The 23,251-nt window shown below is 47.3% G+C and overlaps 1 protein-coding gene and 1 long non-coding RNA gene across 11 annotated transcripts in view; one reads left to right on the top strand and one right to left on the bottom strand.

Moving 5' to 3' along the window:
- The window catches only part of RALGAPA2 (Ral GTPase activating protein catalytic subunit alpha 2), a 95,333-nt gene extending 81,768 nt beyond the window's left edge, over positions 1-13,565 (bottom strand). For all 4 annotated transcript variants that reach the window (XM_038133759.1, XM_038133758.1, XM_038133757.1 and 1 more), the window contains exons 1-4: positions 13,340-13,565; positions 8,556-8,666; positions 8,036-8,085; positions 978-1,035 (exon numbers count right to left, since the gene is read on the bottom strand). In XM_038133759.1, coding sequence (XP_037989687.1) covers positions 978-1,035; positions 8,036-8,085; positions 8,556-8,666; positions 13,340-13,445 — 325 coding nt within the window. In that variant the 5' untranslated portion in view covers positions 13,446-13,565. The remainder of the gene's footprint in view (positions 1-977; positions 1,036-8,035; positions 8,086-8,555; positions 8,667-13,339) is intronic.
- A 5-nt stretch (positions 13,566-13,570) lies between these two features.
- The window catches only part of LOC119699796, a 68,565-nt gene continuing 58,884 nt past the window's right edge, over positions 13,571-23,251 (top strand). For 2 of the 7 annotated variants that reach the window (XR_005256540.1, XR_005256537.1), the window contains exons 1-2: positions 13,587-13,787; positions 14,811-14,911. This is a non-coding gene — a long non-coding RNA (uncharacterized LOC119699796). Of the gene's footprint in view, positions 13,788-14,810; positions 14,912-23,251 lie in introns of all 7 variants that reach the window. The other 5 variants (XR_005256538.1, XR_005256539.1, XR_005256541.1 and 2 more) reach the window with 4 other exon arrangements.

Here is a 23,251-nt window from a genome sequence, read left to right on the forward strand (position 1 = left end):
CCTTACATGGGCTCCTTCCCATTTAAGGAATGTGTACAGTGGGAAGATCTCACCATTTCACAAGATTATATATAAATTATTAACATATATAGGAAATTCACATTAATGCACATGAAATGTTAAGCAAAAGGAAATCACAAGGCTGAAGGGTAAATAAATGCTCTGCCAAATTTTGCACATCCCTTTTTGGACATTGATTAAAAATTCTGCCACTATGACCACTCAGTAGAAGCATAAAGAATGTATCAGCTACAGAGCAACCAACTGGAACCAATTTGGTCTGGACTAGTGCAGCTGAACCCTTATGAAGTGGCCAGGCAGATGTCTCCTCTTGTTTTTATCAGTGCTGAGTGGAAATGTGACAACAGCCCCTCCCCTGACCTTTAACTTCCGCTCATTGTTCTTCTGCAAAAGCAATTCCTTGTTCTGATGACAAAAATGGCAGCTGGTCAGACAGTGCTGCAAACCAACCCCAACCAAAAAGCCCTACTTGGAAGGAATAGAACCTCCCCATAAAATTTTAATCAGCAGCATAAAAACCCATTGGTGCCACACTGGTGGCATTAGGAAGCAGAATTTGAAAAGCACTGACGAATCCAAGGCATTTGATTCAGAGGAAATTACCAAGTTAAACCACTTCACGGGAATTCAAGGTGTTCTGGCCACCCAAGGCTGCTCTCTGCCAGACTCCTCCTATTCCCTCCTTTCTTCCAGAAGCTTCAATACCACCAGGGCATGGAGAAAGAACAGTCCTGGTCTGAGGAAGCCATCCATGAGTATCTTGTCATGGCCAAGGCCATATTCTAAAAGGATGCTGGGAAAATCCTCCATTTCATGAGAATCTGGGAAAGACAGCTGGGGCCAAACTTGCACAAATACCATGTGTTTATAACTCTACTAATATTTCCCTCATTGAAAGAAAAATTGATCTGAAAAGAATACTAAAAAGTCCATTTTTTTTTTAAATTTCTTCTTACCTATACTGCGAAAATGCCATCGATAAAAAATCCTCTCTGGTAGCAGCTGCAGTATTTTCTGCAGGAAACAAAACTAGTCAAATTTGCTATAATAAAACTGGTTCATCAGGGGATACAGAGAAACAGATGCACAACATACAAATGAGATGGGAACAAATACACAGTTTCTTTTTAAACTACTGGCAGCAGGGACTAGGGCTTGGCCAGAGGTGTGGCAGTAGCACAGCTCACCTACTGCTGCCTCACAAAGATCTGGCAGCACACAGGGCTTCACACAGGTTCCACACAAAAAAATGTCTCCAACGTACAACTTTTCAGCCATTGAAATAAGAAATTAGGATGCTGAAACAGGAAACCAGTTCTGAACACTTCCGTTTGGAAATCAAACGAAATTAAACAAGGATATAAACGACTGGCGCTCATAGTTCCTTGCAATTATCAAACAAAATGACTGGCACGAATTTCTGCACAACAAAGCACCTCTAAGTTCTCAGAAATACCACATGCAAGATGCAAATGGATGATAGGTCACCCAAGCAACAGTGGCACATTTGAGGGTGTTCTGCACACAGAAGCTCACAGGAAAAAACAAAGCATCACAGCCCAGAAAGCAGCTGGCACTGTGGGCCACCCCTGGGAGCCGGGTGACCGAGTCACCACCGCTGCCAGAGCATGTGCTTGAGACGTGGAGCAGGACAGATCTCTTGCTTTTGACAATAAAGGGCTTCAGAAATTACATTCGACACTCAGAACAGTCTTGTTGGACACGGAACACTCCTTTCTCCACAGCAGAGGATGGTAGTCATGGCAAGTTCGTGGACATAGGGAGCTAGACCTCGGGTCACAGACAGGCTGGTCCTCCTCCACACCTTCACCACAGCACGTGCTCCCCACACAGTAAATAGCATTTCTGAAAGGTTAACTAGAATAAAAATGCAAACCAGGCAGGTCCTTTCCACGTTCCTTGTATTTTGTTTCAGTGTCACTCCCCCAGCTTCCTCTCCAGCACACCGTGGCAGTGGGACCCCAGGAGCACAGGGTCCAGAGGTCGAGCTCCCTGTCCGTGGGCAGCAGGAGTGCTTGGGATGAAGGATCTGACTGGCTAAAAATGAGGCCACGACTCACACTGGGGCTTTACCTGTTAGTTAAGCACCAGGCTTCTGCCAATCAGATTGCAGGATCCATGGACAAAGAGTTATCGTTATCCATCTAAACATTAAAACACTGGCAGCCCACCACTCCTCCAGACTATTTCTGGCATTAATCATTACTTAACTTGGCACAGGGCAGAAAGGAGTCCTAAGCTAACCCAGGAGCACTTCTAACCCAACCTAACTCTGCGTAGGAGCTGGGTCTGTGCCCAGGCTCATCACAAGCCGTGTGCCCGAGGTGTGAGAGGAAAAGCTCCAGGAAACAAATCCCTATGGCAAACCAGCAACAAAAACTGGGCTGGGTTCAGGTGTCACACAACACACTGCAGGAAGGAAGCTTCGTACATTGGCACATTTATCATGGAAAAGCAGACAAAACCACACGTATTTTGTTTCCATTGTTTTAGTCTGTTACACAGTTTCATCCAAATTTGAACGCGAAGCTCCTTTCCACAAAGCGAGCTGTGAGGAGGTGCAAGCTGCAGGGCTCAATAATAAAGACCCATTTGAAAAAGAATTTAGTAACAATTTTCACATCCAAGTCTCAGAGAACTTTAGGTTGTATCCAGAGGAAAGCAGAAAAACAAATGCTGCTGCACAGTTCAACAAATAGCAGGAAAAACAAGCCTAAACTCTAACCTGCACAAAACTGGGGGGGGGTAAGGGCAGAAAACAACACGCTTACCATTCTTTTGTCTTTACAAAACACAGAATCCAACACCCTTGTCAGGTGACTGAATCAAAAACAACCCGAGGGTTCAAACCATCAGTAAGAGAAGTTCCTATCTTAAGAAAAAACTCCCATATCCCAAAGCCTTTTCACACAGCAAAAAAAATGTGGACACTTAAGTCACTTCCCTTGCGTTCTCCTTTTCAGCATCTCAAAACCAGGAAAACAATAAATATATGTATTTTGAAAAAATGCAAGGGTGTGACTGATCACCTGCATGGTCCTGCCCCACAGCAAGCAGGCATTCTCATAGAGCAACCTCGTCCCCCTCCTGCGCTGCAGACAGCACAGCTCTGCAGCAGAGCAGGGCCACTCTAAATGATACGAGTGCAGAGCCCACCGCTGCTCCTGCAATGCGAAAAGAAGTCACCCAGGGGCAAAGTCTACATCATTAAATATAAACTCTGAAGGTTACAAGCCAAGCCCCAGTCCCACCAGCACAACTTCCAGCTGGTGATTTTTGCCCCAAGCACTGCAGTCCCGGACTGAGGTGGTGTTGCAGCGTTTCATGAGATTGCACAAGTCGTGAACCAGCTCCAGCTGCTCCCTTTGCAAATTCACGTTTCCAGCATCATTTTGTACACCCTCCCCACCCCTGGTGCTCTAAAGAACACACACTGCTACTGCTATGTAACAAATGAGAGTTTCTTCCCCTCCAGCCCAGGCTGTCAGCCACACTGCTGTGAATCCGAGCTGGCTATTGACATCTTGTTCCTAGTTTCACACTACACTAATAAGAAATATTTTAAGAAACCCCACAGTGCAAAATAATATTGCTTTTTCAGAAAACACATAGATCTATTTAATGCTTAGTGCTTTGCTGCATCTATATGGTAATCCATTATAACACACTTGAAATAGAAATTAGGTATTACTACTGATCAACACATCAGGGTATCTGTCAGTTCTTTTAACTGATTATCCATAGTTCTTTTTCGTTTGGACTTCCTGCATGACTAGGAATAATGTTAAGTTTAAATCTTAGTTTACACAGGATGCTGCTTTTTGAAAGCTGTGTCTCTCTCTTTTATTGAAGCAAAATAAAAAGTCACCGAGGCTCATATTTCGACAGGCTCCCTGTGACTTAACCAAAACTGCTATTTCTTTTTAAAAGCCTTTTGCTTTTGCCCCCCTGGCTGAATCCTGCTGTGACTGGCCGCTCTGTGCCCATCACCACGTGCTGGCTGCCCTGCTGCAGGACACAGGGCAGGCTGAGGCTGGGCCAAGCCTCACCTGGGATCCCAGGGGATGTTTCCCAGCCCCATGGCCATGGGGGGACAACGAGCACTGCTGTTCTGCTGCTCTGCACGTGCCAGGCTGGTCTTGGATCAGTGACAGCCAGCCCAAGGTGCCCTCGCTGGGTAAGAAGGAGTAGCAGTGCCAGTGGCAAGTCTGCAGTCACGTCCCCTCCAGGGGAATGGATTCACAATTTCCAGGAGTCAGTGGCAGGTGGATCTACTTCGAGCCAAGTCAAGGCATAAGAGCTCCTCCAGGCCTCTGTGCTGCTGGTGGTTTCAGGGTGTTCAACTACCAAAGCTTGCATCAATTTAGAAATTTTCCATCTCCAACTCGCAGGCTCAGACAAGCCAAGAGGCCAATGGAGTCAGTGTGCCTGCAGCAGCTCAACCTCAATGGAGGGATACTCCATTTATTGCATTAATAAATTATTTACAGTTATTTGTTGTGAGAAAATGTCTGCCCAAAGCACACAGGGCACTTATCACTGCCCCAGGCATAACAAGAAACAGTAAGATCTCTGAAGTAAGATATGTAAAACATATAGCTAGAATTTACCACAGAATGCTGTAAGAACAGCAGCAATGTTATTGGAATTATGGCAGAACAAACTGTAAATGGTTCCAAAAGTAATTTTTTTGTGTGTAGAAAAGTAGAGCTATAAGCACTTTTAGTGCTATAAACAAAAAAGCTCCTTTGTTACTCCACTGAGCTTGAGACTCAGCAGTCACATCTGCACCAGGCTCAAGAAACCACAAACTCCACACAAAACATGGACTTGGGGAAGCTTTTCTACATCTTAAAAATTCTGAGCTTTAAACATTTCATCCAATGAACTTGTTAGATCAGTGGAATGAATTTCATGACACCATCAACACGACAGATGTGGCTGTTCTTAACTAATGAAGAAAAATTATAGAGACTGGGAAGAAATTGATGTATGTATCTCAAAACCATCAATCTGCTTTTACTTCATTACAGATTTTAAAACCACAGTGTCAGAGGAATCAGGACCTGATGCTGCAAGAAAGAAAAAAACACTTTATTTATTTTAAAAAAAGTCCCCAAACTTTCACAAACAGGTATATATATATAACCAATAATACTGTTACTGGTGCCAGAAAATAGACATAAATCCAGTGCACCTCCTGGCAGGTCTGTGACACACAGGGCTCAGAGCTGCCCTCAAATCTGAGGGTTTGAGCTGCTCCCTCAAAAGGGAACAGGGACACGGGGAACAACAGCAACCTGTCCTGCAAATGTGCTGGAAACAGAGAGAGCCACGCCACAGCAGAAAAAAAAAAATGGTTTGTCACATAATTTTGGGATTTTAGCTGAAACAGGGAAAAATAACAGTACTGCTGCCATAACACTTCACAAATATCTATCTGGGAAAAGACAAGGCCAAAGCACCTTATAGAGGTAGAGCCAAGCATTTTGCAGTATTAATTGCAACAGTTAACCCTTGGCATTCCTCCCTGCTGGTTAACATGTCTTGTTTCAGTAACATGTTGTTTGAAGCTGTTGCTGTGTGGCCAAGCTGTGCAGCTTATGTGTAAAATTAGAACTTCCATAAATTACTACCGAGACAAGTCGGTTTCCAGAGGATTTGTGGGAAAAGCTTTGCTGCCCAATACACACACTAGGTGTCACTCCACAACAGCAGCACAATCCCACTAAACCTCCAGGAAAGGCAAAGGCAGCAAATTCCCTCATAAATATTTTTATTGATTTTTAAGCTGTTGACCCTCAGCATGGGGACTCAGGATTCGTTAATCCTAAGTAACTACCCATTTAGCTAATTAGCAGAAAATGCAGCATCCCCCTGGCTCCTGCTGACATCACGCTAAATATGGAAAGCTTAACAATCAATTAGTTCTGTTTCCTATGGCTTAGGGTATGAATGTTTCATCACTTGGCATTTCTGACTCCCTGTCCTGTGCTGAGGCTCTCAGGCTGTTCTCACCCAGGGTTAGCTATCCACGGACTGCACACTCCACCCACGAAGGGAATCACTCTGAATTCCACACAAACACTGAAAGGATCTCCTCTCCCCCAGGGTGACCAGGCTATTGCACAGCTCTCCTCCACTGGGACCCCAAGCAGCCCCTGCTTCAGACACAACCATCCATTTTTTTCTCCTTCGGACAGCAAGTTCTCCCACTGCTTTTAAGAAGTATTAAGGGGTGGTTATCCACCCCTTTCCAAGCCCTGGGAATGCCCAGTTATTCCCTCCACCCAGATGAGCAAGCACTGGCTATTTCCTATTCAATGGCACAGGCACAGAAATGTCATTCCTTATTCAAGGCTCAAGCGTATTAACGAGCTTCCATTAACCTGCACAGCCTTGCTCAGCTACACAGCAACACCTTCTCTGCTGGGCTGGGCGCTGAGGAGGAGAAGGAAGAGTTTCTCCTGCCCCAAACAGTCCTGGCAAATTTACGAGGTCGTGTTCTTTGCCACTGCCTCGGGCACAACCCCAGAGCAGACCCGTGCTAACGTCACAAGGAGCAGAAAGCACAGCTCGGGTCTCAGGGTGAAAATCCGGTCTCACAGAGGGGGAAAACGAGGGAGAAGAGGAAAAGGGAGGCAGCAAAGTGAGAATTCAAGATCACAAAAGCCCAGGATTCCATGGCATCATTCTCATGGCCATTTTCCCCACAACAGGCACATTAGGCTAAACAGCACCATTCTTCTTGTCACTATAAATATCATTTCAACCACGAACTACTCATTAATGCAAAACCATGAAGCCACACACTTCTGAGGGTCTGGGGGGTGTTTCAGAGGGAGTGAGAGGAGTTGGAAACAATTAACCTTTAGCTTCAATTTCTAGAGTCCCACTGAAAGTCTGAAGGGCTTTTTCCTACCAAACAAACCCCAAAATATAAACAAAAATGACATTTCTGTGATGCAATACTCAGGTAAAAAGTTAGTAGTTGGAGTAACAGAGAAAGAAATAAAGAAAAGAGAAGGAAATCAGTAGATGATGCGTGTTTAACCTTAAGAGAGAAATCTGACCAATTATTTACCTAATTAACTACCAGAGCTTTTTGACTAGAGACAGGCAGAGCTTAAGCTGAGAATTTCAGTGTGCATCATAAGAACATTTTTGTGTGTCAGGCTTTCACCTGGTCCAGTGATATTTTCTCACATCCAAATACATTTAGGTAATAACTCCAGTTAAAGAGGTACCTTGGAAAATTATCTATCCCAGACTATTCTCACTTAAATTAAAGCAATCCTAATTTGATTGTGCAAAAGTTAGCTAGGTAACATTTCTTCCCTAGACACTGCCAAGGCTCTGATGGCCAGTGCCGGGCAGGAGGGAAGGATATGGAAATGAAAGATGTTATACTGAACAAAAAAACCAAAAAACAAACAAACAAAAAACTAATTAGCAAATCAGCATTTCACACACTCAGATCAAACTGATGTGCAGTAGCTGACAACTCCTGTCCTTTTGTTTCCCTTGAGCTGCAAGACCCAACACTGCAATCACAACAGATGCCTCCAAGTGAGGGGAGCAGAGCCCAGCCTCCTGCAGTGACACATGGGAAATAAACACAGAGGAGGGGGAAAGTGCTGCTCTTCTCAACTGGCCCTCCATGAAACACAGGAGCAAATTCTTATTTAATTAAAACAGAAAAGCACCAACAGAAAGCAGACTTGCTGAAAGCCTTAGCATAACAGAGACAACGCAACTACTGGTTGCAGGAGTGCTCCCAAATTCCACCAAACCCCCCCCTTGTTTTCAGAGCATCAGCTCCCAGATGCTCAGGACAGAGGTGTTCTTGCTGGATTTCCAGGGAATTTTGATAACATCTCTTAACTCAGGTGACTGACACCTGGTTTCACCCCTCACTGTGAAGCTCTAAGTAAGCACAGAAAGACAGTGAGATTTAAAACACAAATTAGTTTTCATGGTATGGAAAACTTACTTCAAAAAGAAAGAGGATGGAGTCCAGCTCCTCCCTTTGTGATTTATTCCCTGCAAGACACAAAACAACGTTGCTTGCCAGAAACGTACAATAAAAGACAGCAGAATGAGGCTGCTGCTGTTCAGCTAAAGTCAAAGATGCCACTCAATTTATTTCTCATCTTAAATAAAGATCCCAAGTGCGAGCTGTGCCCAGGCTGCAGTGCCCCTCTCTGCTCTGGCCGTGTCTCAGCTGAGCAGAGGGAGCTGCAGGAGCCTGGAGCAAGCTGGGAGGATGGGGATGTAAATGCTGAAATGAACCCAGAAATGTGATCAGCTGCCGCTCTCATTTCAGAGTGATTTTCCATGCTCATCTCTCCCGCTACCATAAAATCAAAGTGATTAACGCTCACACTGTACTGCAGGAAGCTATTGGTGTAAATACAGAAAACTGAGGACTAGACAACCCTTGGACAGGCTTTAATGGAATGCCCTGGAGCACAGTTATGACCAACAGCTGCTGGAAAAACTCTAAGACTTACCTTTTTGTTTCAAGCTGTTTTCCAGTGTTATGAAGTTTTCATAGAATATAAAATAAATTTGAGAATAATTGCTGTCAAAAAACTGCTTCAGGTCACTTCCATCCACAATATCTGAAAAGAGGAACAGAGCAATTACACAAGAGCAGAAAGACAAGAATTTCAGGCATTCTGCAAATTTAGAATTAGAGAATGAAATAAATGCAATATAAAACTACTTTAGTGAGTTCACTGAGTAGTCTGTACTAAACTGTCGGTCCATCCTTGCAAAGAATTTCACTGAATTTATGAGAGTCTGCAGTGGGGCTTTGGTTCATTTGCTTCCTACTAAAAAATAAATTAAAAAAGAAAAAAGAAAGAGGAAAAAAAAAAAGGGTTGAGTCTTAGCTGTGTAACCAAATGGCCTCTGCACCATCAAAACAAGCAGGTACTGCTGGAGAAAAACACCAGCAAAAATTTTTGGATGCAAATTCAGCTCTTGCATTCACCTGGCAAGCAGATCAAACCAGAAAACAGCATATTCTCAATTCATTTCTTTGAATAATGGCAACCCGAGCATGTAGCACTTTCCTAAGTGTTAACTTGGGTTTGAAATTTTAAATAAGTTTATTTTCTACCAAAGAAAAAAGTCCACTGTTTTCTAAGCCTGACACTTGCTAAACACACATTAATTTTCTCCCTTTGGTCTTTACTGCAATTGATTTGGTGAAGGAAAGTTGGGTCATTTCCCCCAGAAGAGGATGAAGGGCCAAAACGTCTCCCCATTGAAGCCTCACCTTGCAAGAAACCCATTTGTTACCCAAAATAAAGCTGATTCCAGCAAGAAGGCTCAATAATATCTCCCAGCTATGGAAGAAAGAATAATTTTAGCCCTGGACAACCTGATTTTTATTTAAATTAGTACCTTTCCAGCAGTAAGGCTCTGCTTGGCTGCTTGTACTATGGAAACAATTAGAGCAGGGAAACTCTTTAACATGATATTTGTTTCCTGCAAACTACTGGTCTGAATTTGCAAGCTAAGTGCAATTATTCCTCTCCATGAATGCATCCTGTTAAACACAACTCCAGGGGAAAACAAGGCTTTCATTTACAGGGATTTCATATGAGGGAATGAGGTCATTAAAATCTAAACAAAAAGGAAACTTTCCCTCTAAATTGCGCAGGGAAGAGAAAGGAACTGCCTCACCAAGAAAGCAAATCCTCCTTTTTTCTAAATGTGGCATCTCGGTGGTGACTCAGGGGTGAGTGTGATTTGAGCTGCATCCCCACAGCCACAGCCCTTTCTCACGTTTAACTTGCAGCAGGGCTCATTCCTGCTTCTCACATGGAAAGTAACATCCATCAGGGAAAGTTTCCTGCGCCATTTATCACTTGAGATAACAAGATAAAACCCTGACTTTGGGGAAATGCACTGCCTGGAGGAGTATTTAGAAGCACCCCAGGAAATGAGGCAGCAAGCTTGGGGCTGAACTGCAGGAATTTGGGTTTATTTTTATGTTTACTCCCAGACAGCTCCCAGGTTACTGCAGCTGCACACAGGCACCCTGCACTCACCCCACAGGCAAGCACCAGCAGCCATCCCAAACCCAAATAATTTCACCCTTCCCCACACAAGACAAGCTCACAAGTCTAGCTAACACCTGACAGTGGCTGCTGCAGCAACACTCAGGAAACACTGAGACACTCACCAGGGTCACACCCTATTTCCTCTCTATAAATAAGACATGTTGGCTCACTGCATAACTGTCAGTCACACTGACTTGCCTTACTATTAAATTTAAAATTCAGAGTAACACTCAGGTACCACTTCGTAAGAGCCTGAGTCCATTGACAAACTCTCATTGTTCTTCCTTGGTACTAAAAAAAACACCCCAGAGGGGACACTAAGCCTGTCCTAAGCACATGGACTTGCCTTTTATTTTCCTGTTAACTGCCAAATGTTATCACAGTCACCTGTTAGAAACCATCCCTTAATTCCATGAGCTTCCAAAGTCACTTCATGCTATTTTCTCAAAGCTCTCTTAATCCTCAAGTACTTGAAAAATTAAAGGAGATGAAGAGAATTTTGCAGCCACGCCCTGGTTAATGATAAACTTTTATGACCAGCTTCACCCCAGAAATAACGCACAATTCTTACTTATCTTCAAAAAAAGTATGTCAGCATGAAACAGCCCGTTACCAAAACACCCCTCCAACTGGAACAACTTCCAAAATGATGTTAACACCTCGAATTTCACACAACTCTATGGAACAATCCCAGCCCTGAATTCAGGAGGAAGTCTGCACACATCCTCTCCTGACTGCCAGTAAATGAAATTTCTACCCAGCCAGCACTGGTCCTGCAGTTGTACAGAACTATGAGGCCAAGCAGTGCCAGAACCAAAACCCCACTACTCTCCTTTGCTATCCCATCTCTGGGCTTTCCTAACAGGTATGTTTTAAAGGCAACAATTAAGGATTGCATTTGGTAACCTTAAAAATTTCACATTCAGTCTTAACCCTGTGTGTCTCCCCCGTATTTGCTCAACAGAGAAAAGACCGAAAGCACTGGACAAAGCAGCATCCCACATCTGTTAGCAGCAGCGCTTCCAACTCCTGTGCCCAAGGAGGAAACACTATTGAAAGAGAAGTTTCAATGTAAAAAGGGTATTTTTACCCAAGAAGAGCCACAAAAAAGTTCTTAAGGCGCAGCGATCCGTTTTTGTCCTACAAAAGTCCCACAGAAACCACTCTGGGAAAGAGCAGAGGCTTCACTTGTGGCCAGGCAGTGGGGAAGAGCCAAATCTGTATATCCCCACCACTCTTGGTCAGGCCATTACTTTTTAAGTCTATCTTCAAAAAAAAATAGGCCACGCTACTGGCACTTCTACAAACTGTATTTAGAACTTTACTAAAGCTAACAGAAGTTCTGGCCATGAGTACGTCCCCGTAGCAATAAAGAAATAAGGGAAATGTTCTGGTCATTTCTCAAACACAACTGAACACCCAATTTTAAGTCCTGCTGTTGATCTGCGCAGCGTTTTGTCCTGCCATGCGGACAGAGCACCCCACAGAGCCGGAACTCGGATCCTAAAGGCCATTGGAGGCTTGAGAGATGTCATAACCAACACCAACTAAAGCGGAATCTTTTCGTTCACTTTGGGCACTGGACAAACTTACAGAGGTGCCACTAAGGGAGACCGGAAGCAATCCAAAGCTCACATGAGCCCTTATTTATGGAAACACACATTCCTTTTGCTCTTCCCTCCCCTATGATCATCTTCCCTCTGATCTGTATCCTCCTGCACCAGTGGGATCACAGAAGAGTAACTGACATTTTGTTTACAATTAAATTCCCGTGATTTAAACTAACAAAGGAAGAGGAGTTGGCATCTCCCAAGGAAACAGGGGACCAGGAACAGCTATTTGGGGAACATGTGGCACGGTGGCCCAAGGGAAGCAGCTGGAGAGACAGACACACACATTCCTACCCCTGGCCAGGGCAAGGAGAGACATCTGAGGAGAGGAAAGAAAAGAAATCAAACCACTTTTGAGCCTTCATACCAAAAGCTTTACATGCTAGAGGTTTGGTTTTTTTTTTCACAACTCCCACGTGTGGAGTTTTTTTCTGCGCTGAACAGCACCACAGAAGACACCCAGGCGAGGGCGTCTATCAAGAGAGCATCTTCCAGAAGCCGTTCCTGTGCTACCTCGAATGTTTACACCGGGGTTGCCAAGAGCAAACATACCCAGAGCAGCTCGGACAGTGCCTGCACTGACCCGCTGGGCAGCTGGACACACCACAACATCCTCCACCTGAAACCAGTGCCCACAAACACCTTTCATTAAGAAGTCACCAAACTCAACAGCGTGGCACCAGGCCAAATCTACCCCACCCTCTGTCCCCCAGTGGCTGCTCCCAGCCAGCTCCTTAAGGAGCTCACAAGGAACAAGGGCGGCACATGGGCGATGACCGCCGGCACCTGGAACAAACCGGCATCACTTGGAAACCAGCAGGGTAAAGCCCTAACCGGGCACAGCCTCTTTCCCTCAGGGTCCCAGCTCCTGCCGCGAAGGACAGCGAAGAGGTGCCACCCAAACCCTCCCGAACCGCAGCTCACAGCTGGAACCCATCGGCGCCTTTCCACCTGCAGCAGGATCGCAGCTGGAACCCATCGGCGCCTTTCCACCTGCAGCAGGATCGCAGCTGGAACCCATCGGCGCCTTTCCACCTGCAGCAGGATCGCAGCTGGAACCCATCGGCGCCTCTCCACGATGATCGGGGTGGAAGCCGGCACCTGCAAGGCGCTCCTGGACTCGTCCAGCCTTGCCCCAAACATGGAGTCACCACAAAACACCACACCGCGACTTCTTCCAGAGTTTAAACACCCGGCAAAGAGCCCCGAGTTGATGTTATTGACAAGAGCAGAGTTTCTGCGAGCACGTCTCCGAAACTCACCAGGGCTGAGCATTTCCCCGCGGTTCCGCGCCCAGCCCAAGGCGATTCCCGGGACAGCGGCACACGCCACTTTCCCCGGGCACCCCAAACTTTCTCCGGCAGCGCCCCACGGAGGGCACCGGGGCGCACCGGGGCTGCCTCTGCGGCGGAGAGAGCCCGGGGCTGGGTGTGGAGGCTCTGTGCCCGCAGCACGGAGTGCTGCTACCCGGGCTCGCTGCTGTCTCCCCAGACACCGCAGCGGAAGGCGAGCAGCGCCCGCAGACCCGCCCGCGGCCGCGGCTCTGCCCGGGCACCCCCGAGGGGCTCAGGGCCCCGGGGCCGGGTCCCCCCGCGCCCACGCCCCGCTCACCCAGCAGAGCGCGGAGGTGCTTCAGGCGGGTCAGCACGTCCCGCTTGGGGTCCAGCGCCTTCTGCGTGGATTTCCTGACGTCGGCGTGGCTCTTCCTGGAGAACATGCCGGCGGCACGGCGGGCAGGGATGCAGGCGCAGCGCCGGGCGCGCTCCCCGCGCCGCCGCCGCTCCCGCCCCCCGCTCTGCGCGGGGCGCGCCGGGAGCTGCCGCCCGCCCCGCTTCTGACGTCACCGCGGCGTGGCGCTGACGTCACCGGGGCGGCCGCCGGGAGCCCGGGACCCCCCGGGAATCCCGGGACACCCCCCGGGGCAGCTCCGGGCGGAACCCCCGGGCACGGCGGGGCTCCAGGGACCCCCGCGATGCGCAGCGGAGCATCCCGGGAGAGCCGCGGGAATGGCCCGGGCGGGGCGGCTGGAATGGAGGCGCCGTAGGGAGCTGGCTCCTAGGTAGGATCTTGATTTGCCATGGAATCACTGAACCACAGGTTTGGGTGGCAGGGACCTTAAAGCCCTTCCAATGCCATGGGCAGGGACACCTATGGCTATCCCAGGTTGCTCCAAGCCCCACCCGTCCTTGGACGCTTCCAGGGATGCAGGAGCCACCCCATCTTCACAGGGAAAAAATTCTTCCCGGTACTCAGATCTCCATTGGAAAACATTCAGGTTTTGAATAGTCACTTGCACTGTAAGCATATAAATATATAAGTATATAAATAGTACATGCTATTTACCAGGAAGGTACAAGAGCAGGCTCGTAGCTATGCAACAAAAGCACAGTCCATCCCAGAGGCAGAAGCCAGCAGATGCTCTCAGTAAAACTCCTGGGCTAAAAAGTTAATTCTAGTAAGTTTCAAAGCGGGCTGTGGTCCTAAAAAAGAAAACAAGGGGTTTCAGGGAAATGGCTTGCGTATGTGCGTCTTAGTTTTTAACGAAATGGCTTAAGAATCAAGTTACACGTCACATAGAAATTGTTTTTTCAGCCATGAATTGGTGTAGAAAATAAAACGTCACAGGAATTACTGTTATTAGAAGCAGAAATCTCACTTCCTCTGAGCCCTCCCAGCGATCGTTTCTGCTGCAGAGGCCCGAGGTCAGCAGAGCAGCAGGTCAACAAGCCCTGAACATATCCCCCTGGGGACAGGGCAGTCCCAGCTCCTCCAGCCCTGGGATGGCCCTGTGCATGCAGGAGCAGGGAAAGGCTCAGCTTGGAAGTTGCAGTGGGCAAATAAATAAACAAAGAAGGAGGTGGCTGCAGGCAGTGCTCCTGCACGCCCTGCTTTTGAGCATGGCACAGCTCTCCCCCTCTGCAGCACAGCTGGATTCTGGAAGGGGCAGAGCAAGGGCTGGCTGTGCCACCAGACCCTGTGGTAAGAAGTGAGAAATCACGTGCTGGAGTCAGGAAGATGGGTGGTGATGATGCACAGCGTTGAAAATGAAAAAAACAAAAGAGTAATTCCTTTTCTTACACAGAATGCTTGGAGTCAGAAAATTTGCTGCTGTCACGTCGTCCCTTGCCTTGGAGCCCGACTCAGGCTTACAGCAATTCCTGTAGCACATCCTTCCCGTCACAGGTAATTCTTATTGCACACCATTCCCATCATTGGTAATTCCTGTTACACACCATTCCCATCACAGGTAAATCCTATTGCACACCCTTCCCATCACAGGTAAATCCTGTTGCACAGCCTTCCCATCACAGGTGATTCCTGTAGCACTCCCCATCACACCATGAGACACCATCTCCTTCTGGAGCAGTTCTCATTCTCCAACAATTGTCTCAAATTTTGGGTCATGTGGTGTGATTTCAGCATCAGCATCTTCCTGAGGAGAGTAAATTGGGCTGTTCTGGCTCTCCCCTTCCACTGGCACAAATCAATTTCTGCAGTTGGCCGAGGAAGCACTTGGCTAAAGTCTTGGCTTGTTCTTGTTTATTTTTTTTTCCTTCCCTTTTATTTTAATTGATTTACAAAACTAACAGCTTACGGTTTGTCTCTTCTGACAGTTTCTGATTATTCCACATTGTTTTTTTTCATGTTCTGCTTTGTTAAGAAAGGAGCCATTGCAGATTCAGGAATTGTGGTGCTACAGCTGCTCTGATGTCTGATAACTTGTGTGATAAGCAGGGCATCGTTATGGCACTTAGCACCAAACTGCATAGCTTTAGGCACTCAGTGGTTTGAGGTGTGCTGGAAATTCTGCCTGTGAAAAGCTCCAGGGAGCAGAGATGCCATGCTTGGAATCACAGTGCTTGAGGACAGTCCATGCTCTCCCTTTGAGTTCAACCACATCAAATACAACTTTTCAAATTATTCACTTAGGAGCTGGCTTAGGACAGCACAAGCCAGAGAATGCCAGTAAACCTGCAGCAGTGACTTCAGCCTGTGCAGGAGAACCACTTGTGAAGCCCTGTGACTTGTGTTTTCTAACAATACAACATTTGCCATTTCCCAGAAAGTCAGATGATGCATTTCCGAAAGCCAGTGCTTAAGGTAGAATAATTTCCTGAAAGAGATTTGGTCATTCAACTTTCAGGATCTGAGGTAAAATCTATATAAAGCAGTCACTTCAGGCAACGGAGCAGTAATCACTTGAGGCAGAACTGAACTGTAAAGTCCCCAGCACTGTGTGGTGTCCTGAGGGAGGTGACAATACCAGCACAGGCATGGCAGTGCTGGGCACGGGTCCAGTATTCCTTGGGAAACTCCCTCCTCATGCAGGACCCTGCCTGCCTGGCTGGGCCCACAGGAGGAAGAGCAACATCATCAGTCTGGGTGAGAGTTCTGGGGTGTCACAGCTCAGCAAGACTCACTGAGCAAAGGGAAGGGCTGACCTTGCAAAGGCTGTCCCTGCAGTGCCCGCCCTTGCCAGCCTGCTGGCACTGCCCTGCCAGGCTGCTGGCACTGCCCTCTGGGCTGCTCCTACAGGAGTTTCTATTTCAGGCATTGCCTTAAGCAGTACAGGTGAGGGGCAGCACATTCCCAGTCCAAAATAGAATGGCCTGAATTATTAATATGTGTTTGCACCACAGGCCAGCACGCTCTCCCTGAATTGCACAGCTCATGCCCTTCCTTCCTCCCCCCCCATTCTGGAAGCAGCCTGGTGCTGCAGAGTTTGTGGAGTTTGTGGAAATGTGACACCAGCTGCCACCTGAATTTCGCTGGACCTGATGAACAGGCAGGGTTTCTTTTCCCGTGCGGCCTGAAATTTTAATGGCAGAGATTGAATTACGGAACTTCTCCGCTTGCTTGTGTCAATATAACACTTTATACTGAGCTTAGGGAAAAAAGTAGGGGAAAAGCAAACACAGGAGACAGCCTACAGGTGAGGTAATGGTTTCCTTAGCATGGAATGCCAGTACTGACTTTCTGTCCTTCGAATCAAATGCTTCCAGTTGCCTTTTGAAGGTAGGTTTTGTGTCCTCTTGCATATCCTTGGTCCAACACATCCAATAAGGTGCCCGAGCTGCTTATCCCTGCATTGCAATCAGCTCCCTGGATGCTTTCTGGCTCAGGTGCAGGGCCTTGGCAGAGCTTTGGTGCTGTGCCAGCGTGCTGCTCTGCCCTGGTATGACTAAGCATGTGGAAAAGATTTTTCCAGTGGGCTCCAGGTTTGAGGGGTTATTTTCCTCACAGTGTTCCTGTAGGGCATGCAGGCGTGGAGCCCTGCTCCTGCAAAGCTCTGCTTCAGGCTCAAACCACACTGTAAATGCTGAATTTCTGCCCGATTTCCTCTAAGCCTGGACCCTGTGATCTGCTTTCCATGGATCAGCTTCTGCAAAGGTTTGGAGTTTATGGAGGCAAAGGTGTCTCATCCATTTAACCCCCACTGAGGGTCTCCTCCAGCCCTTCTCATTTGGCACCCAAAGGAGTTCTCACTGTCCCTTGGCCTGTGGAGGTTTATTTAGGAAAATCCTGGTGGAAAATTTTCCACCCATTGCAGTATATGAGGCAGTCAGATGTCATTCTTATAGTAAAAATTATAGACAAGAGAAATCCACTGTCAAAAAACCCTGTCAGATTTCCTTCTGCCAGAACCTCCAACTGTGTAGAGGGGGAAAGGGAAGGATTTATGTCTATTGATGGAAAAAATTCCAAAATAGAAAGAACAGGGATTGCATGTCCCCTGATACCTTCCTTAAGGAAACAGTATGGAGAATGTCAAAATTTCATGGAGTAAAAATACCAACCCACTAAGGAGAGCTCAGAGTGCCTTTGCCAAAAGTTGAGCTGCGCCAAGAAGTTTGTGGCATGTTGTGCAAGCCCATAACCTGTTCCAGGAGAGATCTTTCCACGAGGAAATGTTTCAGCTCAACTTGAGGCTGGGCTAAGAGATGGCTTACATGGTAAAAACAGGAAAATCATCCCTGTGCTTCCCTGCTCCTTGTGGTGTGGAGCGGAGATAAAGTGCTGCTTGTCTCAACCGCATTAAATCCGAGATAAGTGTTGTTTACTTCACCCCTCTCCAAGAGGAAAGGTCACTTGTGATCTCGGTGGAGCTGCAGCAGCAATTTCCTCCTGGCAGCGTTCACCTCTGGCCGGGTGAGGCAGAGCCCCGGTCCCCTCCTTTGGGGACGCTGTTAACCCTGTCCCTGCCGGCTGTGTCCCCGGGGCTGGCTCTGAACTCATGGGCACAGGGTGTGGGGTCTGAAACAGCGCTGAGATGCTGAGGGCAGGCTTGCAGAAACACTTCTGGTCCCAGCAAATGATGCTCAGAGGGTGAAATAAGGGTCACTTGTCCTGCAAGTTACAGAGGAAGGGTCCTGCCACATGCAGAAAGAGTCTTTGTTTTCCTCTTGTCCCCTCCTCGGCTTTCTTGGATTTATATTGCTGTGTATTTGACCTAAAGTCTTTTTTTTCTTTGATTGAACGTTATGTTCGTACTTTCATTTTTCTCTCATCTTGTGTTGGGTCTTTATCACTCAGAGGAAAAATAAATGAGGGAGGAAGCAGCTGACTGGGATCGCCCTTAAGCTGGGCTTTGTTAACGCCCGGAATGACCACTCTGATTGTCTTAGAGCAGTTTATTCTGCCAAACCAGGCTGTGTGGTATCTTCAATTCCCCTTCTGAAGAGAAGATTTCAAATGCTTTTTGTACATGAGAAGGAGAACAAAAAATCCTTCAAAATGAACCAGTGACACACAAAGCAACCACTGGCCACTGATGTTCCACACATTCTTCCTTCTTTTCTTCCTTTGCAAATGAAGGACTGCAGAAAGCAGTGCAGTAATTACAGCCTGCAGAAACAGCTTGGGTTTTCTTCCGTGGACAAGCAGGACAAAAAATAACAGAAAATAATTTTTTACCGACGCAGCTGGTGTTCAGATGAAATTATGTGGTTGGCTTTGAAACAGTATTAAAAGAGAAATTTTAATTAACCTGTACCACTGAGTCAGAAGATAATATCTGATGCATCTAACAGGCCTACAGACAAAATATGATAAAATAATTATTTGCAATTAGATATATGCATTACAGACAATGTTGTAATTAAAATGTACTTAATGTCACAGGAGGTCCCTTATTATCAAAATAATTTGTAGAACGACCGTGGAAACAATGTGATGATTATCCATCCCTCTGGCAAAAAACAATCAGAATTTGCCAAGAGCCCAAAACATCTCTGGATTTGGAGCAGACTCCAGCACGGTCCACCAGCCCAACTCCTTTCCCCCAGTGCTGAGTTGTGCTTGTCACCAGGCTGGGCACAGGGCACCCATTTCTTGCTGTGCCTGTGTCCCTTAGTGCCCTGCCAGGAGATGTCCCTGTGCTGCCACACAGCTCCAGCCAGGAGTGGATGCAGTGCAGGTTGGATGAGGGAAAGATGCCCCAGGTGCTGCACTGTTCTTCTGTGGGGAAAATTGATGTCTGTGTTCCAGTATTTGCTTATGAGCTGCACTACAAAGGAGTGATCAAATTTACTGGGGCTGATTATTTTTCCTACTGTGGCCCTTCCAAAGTGCTTGGACCACGAAAGGACTCAAACCCAAGGAAAAATTAGATTTATAGTTGCTTGATACTTAGCATTTACATCTCTGGAGGAATGAGAGTGAGGGCCTGACAAGCACTAAATCCAGGGGGATTGCTCAGGCAGCCTCTGAGAGCCCACCACCTTCAGAGCCACCTCTGCCTGAGCCTGAGCCATTCCTTGGAGCTGCCAGGAAGCAGTGCCAGTGCCAGCTGCCTGCTGCAGGCCTGACCTCATCGGGGCTAATGAAAGCTTTGGCACAGCTCTCCCCCTGATTAACATTTCCCTGTCAGAGCTGCTGCACTGCAGTCAGGGGGTGCTTGGCTGTTTCTCAGGCTTTTTCTCATGGCCACGGTTTGGATTTGTGCCCCCACCCCCACTTGGAAAAGGCCTCTGGACATGGATGGAGGCTTTGCCTGAGCGCAGAATGAAGAGCCAACCTCGTCACAGGGTGCACCTTATCCTAGGGACACGTCCTTCTGGGAAGGATGGGGGGGCAGCCAACAGTGGCGTTAGTGCTTCTTTATGGAAATAGATATTTCTTCACAACTTAAATAGTGAGGAAAATTGCTGCAAAATGTATGAAAGTGGAAGAATGGCTCAAAGAGAAAACACCCCCCCCAGTATATCATCAGCTGTGTCTTTATCTTCCTTACGCTTCTCCACTTCCCCGTTTTCAAGAGAACAAAGGGAATGTGCCAAAGCTGCTTTGGGATTTCAATGAAGAATAATGAGAATTCATTGCTAATTAGGGCTCCAACTGAAAAAAACTGATCTTTGCAGGGACACTGTTAATGAACTTGTAAATTGAAGCTGCAGACTTGCATCCCTACAAACATTCCCTGGGTTGATTCTGCGTGTGTGTGCAGGAGCAGTGAGCAAAGGTGCCCAGAACTGTCCATGGCACTTTGGTGGCAGCAAGTGGCCAGTGGCAAGGCTTAATGTAAGGAGTTGCTGAAGGCTAAGCTGAAGGCTTAGGTGGCAATGGCATTCATCTCACAAAGTGTTTGTCTTTGTAAAAAAGAAGAATGGAAATTCATTGCGTATTTTTGATCAGCCTTAATCTAATTAAGAGACGTCTTTATTTACTCATGTCGTGCGCTGTTGAGAGTGGTGGACAGCCACAAGTACTTGGGGTACTCAGATGTCACTGCAAACAGCCATGTGGTGGGGATCTGCACCTTTATCCACTCCCAGGGCATTTTAACCAGGATAAGTCTGCCAGGACTGTGGGGATTTCCCACAGCCTGGGCTGTGTGCTCCAGCTCCTGGGTCAGGAAAGGAGGGGCTGCTGAGAATTAAACGAGAATGTAAATGTTTTGGGAGCAAAACCCCGTTCCTTTTGCCCAGCTGCTGATTTGGGTAAAGGCAAGCAGAGGCAAACCTGGAATGTGGCAGCCACGGCAGCAAAGCCCCCTTGTCTGACCCTCTCTCCCTCATTTTTGGCTTTCTGGCATTCGCAGGAGGCACATCCCCATGGCTTTTTGTGCTAGCCCTGTTTTCCCCTCTCCCAGGAGAACAGTGTGAAGCCATTGGAGGACAATTAGAAGGAGTGTGTGAGACACTCTTGAAACCTGATCAGAAGGTGGAGATGGCAAGAAGCAGATAAAATTCATGTTGATTGTACACATTTTCCGATGAACTTACAATGAAACGGGAGCTCACACAGTGGGTGGTGCCAGCAGCTGCCTCTGGGGATCAGCTCAGGCAGGGAGACCCAGAGTAGGGAGCTCAGAACCATGCCTGGTTGGCTTTTGGAATATGTCCAAGGATGGAGCCTGCACAGCCTCTGCAGATAACCTGGGCCACCAAAAAAAAGGGGGATTTATATGCTTGAATGGAATTTTCTGTGTTGCAGTTTGTGTGTTTTCCTCTTTGAAGGAGGTCTGAAGAAAAGGTGCAGAGCACTAGGGATGAAGTGCAACATGAATATGAGGGGCACAGGAGGGGAGTGAAGCAGTTCATCCTTGTTCTGGTATTAATTTTTTCTGTTTCATCCAAATGCATGGATTTTATTTCAGAAAGCGTGTCACATCTAATGAGATCCATAATGGAGCCATTCAGGGCCATCTCTGAACATGCACTTTCCCCACATATAACAACGTACCTGAAATTTTGAAAGATGGAATACTCATTTGCCAATTTAAAAAGAAAATGGAGAGAACAAGAGAGAGAGGCTCATGGAGTTCTAAGTCTTCACAGGAAACGGATGGAAAAACACATGTACATTTAGAATGATGTTGACATTTCTGAAATCAGAGATATGGTGTTTTATCTAAATTACACCAAAGCCCTCCAAGATAATGTGCCGTGTAATAGCTGCAGTTCTAGGCACTATTTCATTTTCAATTTTCTGTACAAAAAGCATGATTCTTATCCACAGTTCCAGTACAGTGTTAGACAAATTATTCTCATGTACTGCCCAGCTGCACCCCATGTAGGAAAAGCTGCATTTGAGGGGAAGAGGCTGCAGCTCCCCCCTGCTCTGCCCTGGCTTTGCCAGCATTCCTGGTTACCTGGAGAGGAGGCAGAGGGGCAAAACCCAGGGCTGGGGTTGCTGTGCTCTGAAGGGCCCTAAGGCACAAAGGAGCAGCAGAGAAGCCTGGGGTGCTGGGAGCAGGTCCTCAGGAGCCTGTGGAGGAGCTGCTTTGGTGTAAAAAGCAGGTAAGGACCTGGTAAAAGCAGGTCCTGCCCCGTGCCCGTGTACCCCCGGTGCTGCTGGCTGCGAGCGCTTGTGCGTGGCATGTGCTGGGCTCACATTACAGAGGTGTTTCCTTCTTCTTGGCAGCTGGAAAGGTTTAAATCCCTTTGGCACCTGCTGGGCATCACTGGTGATTCCACCAGCAAGGCCTGGTCTTTTCCTGGGAGTGACCCACCAGGAGGTGTGGAGAGCAGGATGCAGGTGGACCTCATGGTATTCTGCAGGATGTGGGAGGTCCCTGCAGTACTGCTCTGACTCAGGGGTCCTGTGCTGGGGGTGTGAGAGGTAAAATACCTGCCTGCCTTCAGGAGCTCCCTCCGTTCTTGTGGGTATCCACAAGAACCAGCCTGTGCTGAAACAGGATGCCCTGGGAGGAGAAGTGCAGTGGTCTGACCCCCTCCAAGTCCCTTGGCCCAAAGCTCTTATTTGCAGCACTACTTGGCCAATATTCTAGAAAAGTTCAGCAGTATGGGAAAGTTATTTCCCATCTGCAAGTGTGCCCCGTGCCAGTGGTGCTGAGTGAGGGAACCTGGAGCCCGAGTCAAGAATTCTGTTTAGTTCCCACACAGAGAGCAAGGTGCCTGATGGAGCTGGCAAGGGACTGCAGGTAATTTTGGTGACAAATGCCATGTGCTTATCTCAAAGGAGGGATTTCCACTCCCCTCCCCAGCTGTGATGGGATGGAGAGGCTGCTCCCTCTGCAGGGAGCTCCAGCTGCATGGATTTGTCCTCAGTGTAGAGGCAGGAAAACTCCTTTCTCCTTAGAAGTCTCCTGTGAGATACCAATGGATGAAAGATGTTATTTTTGGCACACATGCTGACAAGTGAGTGATCCTTAGCAAGCTGTGGGTGCAGTCCCAGGGGTGGAGGTAGAAGCTGGGATCTGCAGAGTGGAAGCAGGAGGCTGCAGAGTACCTTGTCATTAGCAGGGGAAGGAGGGTTTTCATGACAACCAGACAGCATCAAAATATAAATTAAACTCTGCTAGGAAATGAAATTCGGGGGACAGAAATAGTTTTCCTTGGCAGGCCAGGAATAATTCTGGCAGCACTCAGACTGGTTGCTAAGTGAGGGGGCAGAGCAAGGGAAGGGTAACAGTGGCTGTGATTATGGTTGCTGCCTTAACAAATATATGCATTAAAGGTAGTAAGAGCCTGCTTTTAAACCATGCAGGATTCTGTGTTTGGAAACAGAATAAGGGAACCGAGGGTCAGAAGAGCCTTGGTATGCATCTCAAAGTGGTCA

The sequence above is a fragment of the Motacilla alba genome, chromosome 3 (assembly GCF_015832195.1).
Source record: "Motacilla alba alba isolate MOTALB_02 chromosome 3, Motacilla_alba_V1.0_pri, whole genome shotgun sequence".
NCBI lineage: Eukaryota > Metazoa > Chordata > Aves > Passeriformes > Motacillidae > Motacilla > Motacilla alba.